Genomic DNA, 11,090 nt, shown 5'->3' on the forward strand with positions numbered 1-11,090 from the left:
TTACATAGAAGTTGTTAATATGGTGCTAAATAACTAGGATTTTGCCTCAGGACTCGTTTGGTTCACGGGAAGAACTTTTTTCTCCAGAAAATTACTTTCTGGAAATAGGATTTTGGTATGTTTGGTTGACAATAGGAAGATGACTTATTATAAAGTAGCTTATGTTTGGATGAGCACCTATTTTTCTGAAAAAACTGTGTAAAATACCTATTATATCTTAGTAGATATAAAACCATACATTTTATTCATAAACTTTATATAAATATAAATATTATATTCATATTAATATAATATAATATTAATATATTATAATATAACATTGGACCAAATAATTTATGTGTTAATATAATACTAATATATTAATATTATATTAATATAATATGAATATTTTAATTTAATAAATATATTAATATAGATATAATATAATATTAATGTAAATATTAAAATATAATAAATATAAATATTATTTTATATAAATATTAGGATAATATTAATATAATATTATATTATTATTCAGTATTTCATTCTAACCATCCATTGATATTTTACTAAATTTTAGCTATGGATCTTAAAAGGATATTTTAGAAAAGAAAAAAGTACCACCACTTCCTATGTCATGAGAAGTACGAAAACCTACTTCCCCCATGGGTTTTCACTTCCCATGAAATGTGGGAAGTGACTTCCTATGGGAAATTATTTTTTCACTTTCTCTCTTCTTAAAACTCCAACTAAACAAGAGACTCTTTCTCCACTTTCCCACGAAGTGTTTTCCCTCTCTACTTTCCGTCAACCAAATGAGTCCTCAGTGTCCAAGCATACTGCTCTTATTAATCCTTATTGATAAACAGCTGTTAGCTTTTATAAGAGATGCCACTAGTGATAAACATTTACCTCAAGTCAACGTTTGAACAACCTGCCAAAACTTTTGTATGTTTAAATATTCAAAGCCTATCATCTTATATTTGTATTGGCCTTCAACTGGATATACTGCAGACACTAATTGAACGTGATGTTGTTGGTGATGCCAGCTTAAAGAGCTAACTCCTTGAATACTACAGTAATGTTTATAGTTATAGACACTAATGCATTTATTTGTATCTTTCTGTTGAGGGAGAATTTAGGACAACAGTGAGTACCCTGATATTTCTGTTGTTTGGCATGCAGTCATTATTTATCTTAATTTTCTCCCTTATTGCAACTGATGACTACTATTTTAGGTCTCTCTGCTTTCAAGGATACATCACAGGAACCTAGTAGTTTTCTTGGTTACTGCCAGCAAGAAGGAAAGAGCATCCTTGTTTATGAGTTTATGCATAATGGAACTTTAAAAGAGCACCTTCATGGTAAGTCTCATGCTGGTTTATTTGAAAATGTTTCAGAAACAAAATAATCTGTTTATCAACTTCACAGGAACCTTAACTCAGGAAAGGCATATTGGCTGGATTAAGCGACTGGAGATTGCCGAGGATGCTGCAAAAGGTTTGAATATTCAAATAATCAAGAATTTAATATAAGCTCCTTTTTCCATAAAACATAAACAATTATCAGTATTCTGAAACATTTGCCAGGGATTGAGTACCTTCACACAGGCTGTTTTCCAGCTGTCATCCATAGGGATCTGAAGACCAGCAACATTCTTCTTGACAAGGACATGAGAGCAAAGGTTCAGATTTTGGTCTCTCAAAACCTGCAGTGATGAATCCCATGTCTCGGGTGTCCAGGGAACTTTGGGTATTTAGACCCTGTGTAAGGTCCTGTCCCCTCATAAATAGCACATCATATCCTTTTGCTAATAATAGATGAGCCATAGTGCTTGTAACCACCAAAGAAAAATCCTGTTAATTTCTGTCATCCCACAGGTTGTGCCTGGATTAGTGTTATTCTTCAGTACAGTTATTTTCCAGGAAATTAAGCATTTTTTGCAATAATGCAAGCACAAACAAACCGAGGACTGCAGTTTATCAAAGATCTTCACATTTTTCTGCCTTAATCATTATTGATGATTAATTATTAATATGTGTAGGTACTGCACCTCTCAGCAATTAACAGAGAAAAGTGACATTTACAGTTTTGGTGTTATTCTCCTCGAGCTGATTTCAGGTCAAGTTCCAATATCTACCACAAATTTTGGCGAAAACATTTATCATATAGGCCAATGGGTTAGTCCACTTATCCACTTTCATCTTGTCATGGACCAAATTATGCTATATCTACTGCAAATGAATCATATGCTTGCTTAGTTATTAAATCTAGGGCAGCTTTGGCAGTTGATGAGTGCAGGTTTCTTATTCCTGCATGTTACATAAGCAGAATAAGAAATTTCTCCATGTTTTTTCCAGGCCTTGTGAGGTGTACCTCTTTTTCTTCAACAAAACTCTAATCCCTATGAACATTCATCTGCAGGCAAAGTTTTATTATCAGAGTGGAGAAATTGAGGCTATCATCGACCCTTCATTGCAGAATGATTACAATGATATTCAGTCTGTGTGGAGATTGCTGAAGTGGCAGTCAAGTGCATTGACCCACAAACAGGAAATAGGCCATCGATATCAGAAGTGCTCAAGGAGATCCAAGAGGCTATTGCAATAGAACGAGCTCCCAGGATCACAAAGTCGGAATATTTTCTTCGGTTCTCCTTGAGTGTAGATGCCACAAATTTGTGTAGTTCTGGGCAAAGAGCTTCTGTTGATTCCTTTATCCAGCCTGAGCTCCGATAGCTCCTCCAAACGCACTGCTCCCAAGTTATTCTGAATTTTCCTGAGTTGGAAACGACAGTTGTGCACAATGAGAGAGCAGCAGAAACTAGTTATCTTGGATGAAAACTTGTTATCTACCTTCTCATGGTTCTTTTACTTGGGGATATGATTAGAAATTCAAAAAATTTAAACCAAATTTAGCAAGCATGAAGAAAGAGCACGCAAAACCTTTTTCTTTTTTCATAAAAAATCAAATCACCAATTACATAATCTTGGCCTTTAGTACTGCTGTAGATGTGATGATTCTGCTTCAGTCAAAGCAAGCATATGATGTTTGCCTTTTTCATCAGTGAATGTGGGTTTTGTCTTCAATCCAGGTATCAAAAATCTAATCTGAAATTGTAATGCCACTGTCCCTTATGTCCTGTAATTCTAAACTTGATTTCAGAAAATTCTTTTTCATTTACCAAGTTTCTTGTTTATTCTTGTAAAGTCTAAAAGTAGTTATCAAAACTAGGCTGCCTTCTTTAATTTCTGATGATGCATTGTAGGATTGGTTGTGATGAGTCTTGGTGCTTAGCTCTGGTATGATTGCCTGGAAAGTCTTAAGATTTGCAGCTACACATCACACATTACATACATTAGATGAATCTTGAGAAAATATACCACCGAGTGCTTGCTCGAGGGGTTTCGAGTTTGAGTGGTGATCTGATTGATAAAGCTCTGTTCCGCTGTTTTCTCTCAGTTTCTCATTCAGCCTAGTTTTGCTCTGACGTAGAATCTAGATGGAATGGGAACAGGTAGCAGGTGGAAATTTGGAGCTCTTGTTTCTCTTCTTTTTTCATTAAATCTCGATAAAATCGTGATTAGTGCTCGTTTCCCCCTCTTTCATGTGACTTCTATTTAAGCGTTTGACTCGTGAGAATCTCTCTTCTACGCTATTTATAACCTTTTTAAATGGCTTAGCTAATCTTTTGCACCGAGTAGGATTCGCTATTAGAAGAGTCACGTTTTTGTTTCAATAAATATTCCTCCTATATTTTGTATGGATGGATCTATTGGGATGCATTTACTTTAGAGGTATTTAATTTAATAATTCCTTTCTTACGCAAAGAGAACATTCCAAAGTGGATCAATCCAGTCAACTTGATTCAACTTAAATAATTTTTATACTGAATCAAAACATGGGAACAGGACAATGATCCAAATTAAAAAATAATTAGGAACCGATATCTAACGAACTTTTCAGTGGGAGTATTCAAATGTAGCTTTTTTATGTTCTTGTTGTGGTTCTAATAATATGAAGGGCATCAATAGTCTCACATCGATTGTGAGTCAAGGAAAATTTGTACTTATAAGGAAGAATTTTTCTTATGTGAGACGTCTCGTGAGGTCCATGGACTAGAGCGGATAATACCTCACGTGATGGGTCGACCTTTTGTCTGCAGCAATAAGAGGTGATGGGTCGAACTTTTGTCGGCAACAGTTTCTTAGCAGATTTTCTATCGGGCCTTCTTAATTTGTCGGCTCCAACCGACTCTTTGTATCTCCCCAAAATGATTTAAATAAAATTTACTTGGGAAAGAGCTTTTCTTCCACCTGATTTCTCAAAAAAAAAATTAGGAATCCTTTAGGTGTCTCTAGGGGAAGCTAATACGTCTATTTTGTGCATATAGTTCATGGGCATTTATGCTATGGGATCACTTTGTGCTGAAAGAACAACTACCATGCAAACAGGCTCACCAATAAAATGTCCTAATATACTATCCAAGAATCTGTCTGGCGAAGCAATTCTTCCAAAATCTGAGAAATCAGATAGGTAAAAGAACTCGATCTGTTTTACAGAGTCATGCTGCAATATCGAGCTCTGGCAATGGTACAAGACCTATATATCTTAAATCACTGACTGCAGAAGCTTGATCAAACACTACTTTGCAAAGTAGGCATAGTATCCAGGATCTAAAAAACTACTCAGCTCAAGTCCCAGAGCAGAAATATCCAGGTGTTGGTCAGCCAGACAAAAAGTATAAAGCGGTGAGAGGGAAGAACAACAGTCAGGGAGAGAATTGTCAACAATACTAGACTTAGAATTGAAGAATTTAAATGACATTTTAAAGTTTTAAATGCCATCTACACCAACTACCTGCCTTGAACACTGTTGCCATGCTGAATTGAGAACTATTCCACAACCACGCGGAATTGAATTTAGTAGTCTGCTCAGCATAAGCCATTAGATGCAACTAGAATATTTGAGAAAATCAGCCGAATAAACTAATTTTAATTTATATACGTGCTCCGATGCAGTCTGCAGCATGTATTCTCACAGAGGCGTCTTAAAAGGCATGCCTCCTGTTGTTGGGGAATACCCGCTGCCCGACCGACTGCCGGAGGGCCCGACCGACTGCCGGAGGGCCCGACCGACTGCCGGGGGCCCGACCGACGGAGGGCCCGACCGACTGGACGGCCCGACCGTCCGACCGCACGGCCTGACCACCCCGTTGGACGACTCCGACTGGCCGATAGGCCGACCGAGTCGGTCGGGTCGACCGACTGACGGGAGCCACAGCGGCTAACGGCCCATCGCCGACTGGGGTATGTCGGGCGTAACCATCCCGACGACCGAACCCTCGAGGTTCGAGGCCGACTTACATGACGCTCGCCGATCGACCGGAGGGAACCCGACGCCACTCTGCTGCTGCCGACCTAGGGTCGCTGACTCCTCCAACCGTCGTACGGCCGCCAGACGTTGTCAGCTCTGACACGGACATGCGGCACAGTTACCTAGGGGCATTGTCCCGCCCGGGCCGGGTCAACCCTGGCGATTAGACGGCTACACGGCGACATGACGTTTTCACGGCGGCTCTGACAGCCCACAGTGAGTTGACAGTTCCTCGCTTGTCCGCGCCATTAATGACGGCGCCATACCTAGCTCCACTATATATACCGGGGAAGGCAACAGTGCAAGGGGTCGATCCGCCCGTCTCTCCCACATACGCAGGCTCGCTCCTCTCTCTCTCCCTCTCTCTTTCCCAGAGCTCTCTGTCTGCATTTCACTGTTGCCCAGTCACCTCTCTGACTTGACCGTCGGAGGGTCCCCACCGGAGCCGCCTCCGGTCAGTGCGGACTTCCTTTTGCAGGTGCACGCTTCCCGGCGATCGAGCGACGAGGCGATTGGCCGCAACAGATTGGCGCACCAGGAAGGGGGACAGCATGACAAAGACAAGAGCTCAACGATCGAGAGTCACTGGGTTGGCGAGGCGTTCTTCCCGCCGGGAAGAGGCCTCCCCGCCCCCACCGGCGGCGGAGCCTAGCTCTCCGTGCCCTGCAGTGACCACGGAGGCCCAGATTGCGGCCATCGTATGGCAGATGACCGTACTGACCGACGCAGTCAAAAGCCTCCAGCAACAACCGGCGGCCCGACCTATGCCTTCCAGGAGCAGCCGCCGACGGCCGCGCCGACCCCTGTCGCCTCCATGCGAGCACTCCCAACAGCGCTCCCACGGAGAGGAGGAGGGGCGATCACGGCGCGACGACCGACGGTCCCCGCGGCCCTCTCCTTCCCCGTTGGAACGGGCAAGGAAGGAGAAGCGACCACGCACACCGTCGGCCTCTCTCTCAGAATCTTCTGGAGGCTCCACCCCTGGGGTCTCCCAGCATCGACGAGCGGACAACTACGAGCGACGGTTCGAAGAGATCGACCGCCGACTCGCCCAACTGCAGATGGACGGCCAGAAGTCATCGAACGACGTCGACTTCCAGACCGCCCAGCCTCTCTCCCGACTGGTCCTCGACGAGCCGATTCTCAGTCGGTTCAAAATGCCGAACGTGGAGCCATATGACGGCTCCACCGACCCAGTCGACCACCTCGAGAGCTACAAAGTTCTCATGACGATTCAAGGGGCAACCGACGCTCTTTTCTGCATCGGCTTCCCCGCGATGCTCCGCAAGGCTGTCAGGGCTTGGTACTCCGATCTTCGATCGGGCAGTATCCATTCCTTCGCGCAGCTCGAGCACTCGTTCGTGGCCCATTTCAGCACTAGCCGAAAGCCGCCGCGAACGTCGGACAGCCTTTTCTCCCTCAAGCAGGGGGAAAACGAGACGCTCCGACACTTCGTGGCGCGATTCAACGCGGCCACGCTCGAGGTCCGGGACCTCAACGAAGACATGGCAGTTTCAGCCATGAAGCGGGGCCTGAGGTCGTCCCGATTTACTTATTCTCTGGACAAGACCCTCCCCCGAACATACGCCGAGCTACTGGAGCGCGCATACAAGTATATGCGCGCGGACGAAGGAGCGTCCGACCGACGCTTGGCGGAGCCCAGGGGTCCGAAGGAGAAGCGGAGAAAAGGTCGGGAGCCCGCCGAACCAAGCAGGCCCCCGACCAATAGTCGGCTTTCTCCACCCCGACAGATCCAAAAATCACCTCGGCGACAGACCCCGAGGCCGGTGCGTCCCAGGTATGACTCCTACACTCCTCTCTCCGCTCCCCGTGCGCAGATCCTGATGGAGATCGAGGGGGAAGAGTACCTGCGATGGCCTCCGCCTCTGAAGGCAAAGGTCCTCGACCATCGGAAGTACTGCCGGTTCCATCGGAGCCACGGCCACGACACCGAGCGATGCATCCAGCTGAAGGATGAGATCGAAAATCTCATCCGCCGGGGGTATCTCGGCAAATTTTGAAAGGGTCCGCCGACCCGACCGACTGCCGATCGACGCCCCCAGCCGGCTGAAGAGGCGCCGACTAACCAGCCGACGGCTGGAGTCATCAACATGATCTCCAAGCGGCTGGGACCGGGGACGTCTACAGAGGGGGAGCCGACGAAAAAGCCGCGTCCGGACGACGTAATCACCTTCTCAGAAGACGACGTTCGGGGCATCCAGACTCCCATGCGACGCTGTTGTTGTGTCGGCGACGATGGCCAATTATGATGTAAAATGAATTTTCGTTGATAATGGAAGTTCGACAAATTTTTTGTTTTACTCGACCTTCTCCCGAATGCGACTGTCAACTGACCGACTTAGGAGGGTCTCCACGCCCTTGATCGGCTTTGCCGGAGACACCGTCACGACGGAAGGAGAAATCACCCTGCCCGTGACGGTCGGTACCGAACCACGGCAAAGCACGGTCTCCCTCATTTTCGTGGTTGTCCAAGTTCCTTCGGCCTACAACGCCATACTCGGACGACCCGGATTGAACGCCCTCAGGGCGATCGTCTCGACGTACCATCTCCTTGTTCGATTTCCGACCAAAAACGGAGTCGGGGAGATGCGCGGGGATCAACAGCTCGCCCGACGATGCTTCCAAATCTCCGCTCAAAACGACGAGACAAAGGATCCCCTGACAATCGACAAACTGGATCAACGGGAGGAGGAAGAACGGGGTTCGCCGGCCGAGCAGCTTGAGGCGATCCCGATAGGAGAAAATCCCGACAGAAAAGTTTGGGTCGGGTCTCAATTGCCCGACACCGAACGTCACCGACTGGCGGAACTGCTGACGGCCAACGCCGACATATTCGCTTGGTCGGCAGCAGATATGTCGGGCATCCCTCCAGAAACAATTACTCACCGACTCAACATCGACCCGACAATGAAGCCGGTGAGGCAGAAGAAAAGGTCCTTCGCCCCAGAAAGGCAGAAGGCCATCGACGAAGAAGTGGACAAGCTGCTCGAAGCAGGCTTCATCCGAGAATCCACATATCCCGATTGGCTCGCCAATGTCGTCATGGTCAAGAAAGCCAACGAAAATGGAGGATCTGCATCGACTATACCGACCTCAACCGAGCCTGCCCGAAGGATAGCTTCCCACTCCCGAAGATCGACCAGTTGGTGGATGCGACATCCGGATTTCGACTGCTCAGCTTCATGGACGCATTTGCCGGGTACAACCAGATCCGGATGGCGCCTGAAGACGAGGAGCACACCGCGTTCGTAACTCCCAAGGGCCTCTACTGTTATCGGGTGATGCCCTTCGGATTGAAGAATGCCGGCGCCACCTACCAGCGACTCGTCAATAAGGTCTTCAAAGACCAGATCGGGCGTAACATGGAGGTGTACGTGGACGACATGCTGGTGAAGAGCACGCAGATCCCGGACCATGTTCAGGATCTCGAGGAGACCTTCCGCACCCTTCGACGACACCGAATGAAGCTCAACCCGACCAAATGTGCTTTCGGAGTGACCTCCGGGAAGTTCCTCGGATTCCTCGTTTCTCAGAGAGGGATCGAGGCCAACCCTGAGAAGATAAAGGCAATCCTCGACATGCGTCATCCGAACACCAAGAAGGAGGTCCAACAGCTGAACGGAAGAATCGTCGCTCTTAGCCGATTCATTTCCCGATCAGCTGAAAGGTGCCTCCCGTTCTTCAAGACCCTGCGCCGGGCGAACGGTTTTTCTTGGTCGGATGAGTGCGAACAGGCCTTTGAAGACCTGAAAAGGTACTTGGCTTCCCCGTCGCTGCTCGTAAAGCCGCAGGTCGGGGAGACCTTGTATCTCTACTTGGCCACATCTTCTGAGGCGATCAGCTCGGTGCTCGTTCGGGAAAACGGGCGTCGGACTCATCAGCCCATCTACTATGCCAGCAAAGTGCTCCACGGCGCCGAAGCCAGATACTCGGAGACGGAAAAGATGATTTTCGCCCTGACCGTCTCCGCGCAACGGCTCCAACCATACTTCCAGGCCCACGCCATCGTGGTACTCACCAACCGGCCCCTGAGGGCCATACTGCGCCGACCCGACACATCCGGACGACTCGCTAAGTGGGCGATGAAGCTTAGCGAGTTCGATATCCAGTACCGGCCAAGGCCTGCCTTGAAGGCCCAGGTCTTGGCCGACTTCATCGCCGAATGTCCGACGACCGACCGAGGTCGGGAGCTGAAGGCCCGGGACGAGATTCGGTCTCTGAGCCAGACCCGATCTCCACCTGGGTACTCCACATCGACGGAGCCTCCAACGCTCAGGGAAGCGGGGCCGGGCTCCTGCTCACGAATTCGGATGGGGTGGTCACCGAATACGCCCTCCGGTTCGACTTCAAGGCCTCCAACAATCAAGCCGAATACGAGGCACTCCTCGCGGGCTTGAGGATGGCGAAGGAGCTGGGCATCGACAGCCTCCGGACATTCTCCGACTCTCAGCTGATCGTGGGGCAGGTCAAGGGCGACTTCGAGGCGCGAGATCCGACCATGATCAAGTATCTTCAGAAGGTAAAGGATCTCGTGGCCCGCCTCGAGTATTTCGAGATCTCCCACATCCCCAGGACGGAGAACGCCCGTGCCGATGCTCTCTCCAGATTGGCAACGTCGGCCTATGATTCTTTGGGTCGGACGTTTGTCGAAAACCTCCAGCAGCCGAGCATCGATCGGGTCGAAGAAGTACAGCAGCTAACGTCTGAACCAAGTTGGATGGACCCGATCGTCCGGTACCTGTCCGACGGGACCAGTCCCGAAGATCCCGCGGAGGCCAAGCGACTCCGATGGTCGGCGTCGCAATATGTGATCATGGACGGCCGACTCTACAAGAGGTCGTTCTCCCTCCCTCTGCTCAGGTGCTTGGGACCGACCGACGCTGACTACGCTCTCCGAGAGGTTCACGAAGGAATTTGTGGGAATCACTTGGGGGGCAAGTCCTTAGCCTTCAAGGTCTTGCGACAGGGCTACTACTGGCCGACCATGAGGAAGGATGCGGCGGAGTTGGTCCGAAGGTGCGAGCCATGCCAGAAGTATGCCAATATTCAGCACCAACCGGCCAGCCAAATCACTCCCATTGTCGCTCCATGGCCCTTCGCTCAGTGGGGAGTCGATATTCTCGGCCCCTTCCCACCGGCGTCAGGCCAGAGGAAGTTCATCGTTGTCGCCATCGACTACTTCACGAAGTGGGTCGAGGCCGAGCCCTTGGCGCAGATCACCGAGCGGAAGATGGAGGACTTCGTCCAAAAGTCCATCATCTTCAGGTTCGGATTGCCGCACACCATCATCACCGACAACGGACGGCAATTCGACAACCAAGACTTCAAAGACTTCTGCGCCAGGTTCCACATCCGTCACCGACTAACTTCAGTCGGGCACCCACAATCCAACGGTGAGGTTGAGGTGACGAACCGAACCCTGCTCCATGGACTCAAGACCCGACTGAACGAAGCCAAAGGTCTCTGGGTCGACGAGCTGGGCTCCGTCCTGTGGGCTTACCGAACGACCCCCCGCGTCCCGACCGGAGAGTCGCCGTTCAGTTTGGCCTACGGGACAGAAGCTATGATCCCGCTCGAGATTGGCCTGCCATCTTCAAGGGTCGAGCAGTACCGCAAGCCGGACAACTCCGAAAGCCGGAGGGCCGACCTAGACCTTCTCCCCGAACTGCGAGATGAGGCTCAAATCCAAATGGCCTCATACCGACAGAGGGTCG

General features: G+C 48.8%; 1 protein-coding gene and 1 long non-coding RNA gene across 3 annotated transcripts; both read left to right on the top strand.

The window, feature by feature from the left end:
• The first annotated feature begins 855 nt into the window (after window positions 1-855).
• On the top strand, window positions 856-1,696 carry LOC140857744 (probable LRR receptor-like serine/threonine-protein kinase At1g67720). Its single transcript, XM_073256948.1, has 3 exons — window positions 856-1,343; window positions 1,411-1,479; window positions 1,569-1,696. Exons 1-3 carry the CDS (start codon window positions 1,202-1,204, stop codon window positions 1,694-1,696), a joined length of 339 nt encoding a protein of 112 aa, XP_073113049.1. The 5' UTR covers window positions 856-1,201.
• An 11-nt stretch (window positions 1,697-1,707) lies between these two features.
• LOC140857738 (uncharacterized) lies at window positions 1,708-2,611 on the top strand. Of its 2 annotated transcripts, none has more exons than XR_012141215.1 (3): window positions 1,708-1,746; window positions 2,024-2,159; window positions 2,404-2,611. It is a non-coding gene; the product is annotated as an uncharacterized lncRNA (long non-coding RNA). The 2 variants fall into 2 exon arrangements; XR_012141216.1 differs by having other exon boundaries at window positions 1,721-1,751.
• The last annotated feature ends 8,479 nt before the right edge of the window (window positions 2,612-11,090 follow it).

The sequence above is a fragment of the Elaeis guineensis genome, chromosome 5, assembly GCF_000442705.2.
Source record: "Elaeis guineensis isolate ETL-2024a chromosome 5, EG11, whole genome shotgun sequence".
NCBI classification, from domain to species: Eukaryota; Viridiplantae; Streptophyta; class Magnoliopsida; order Arecales; family Arecaceae; genus Elaeis; species Elaeis guineensis.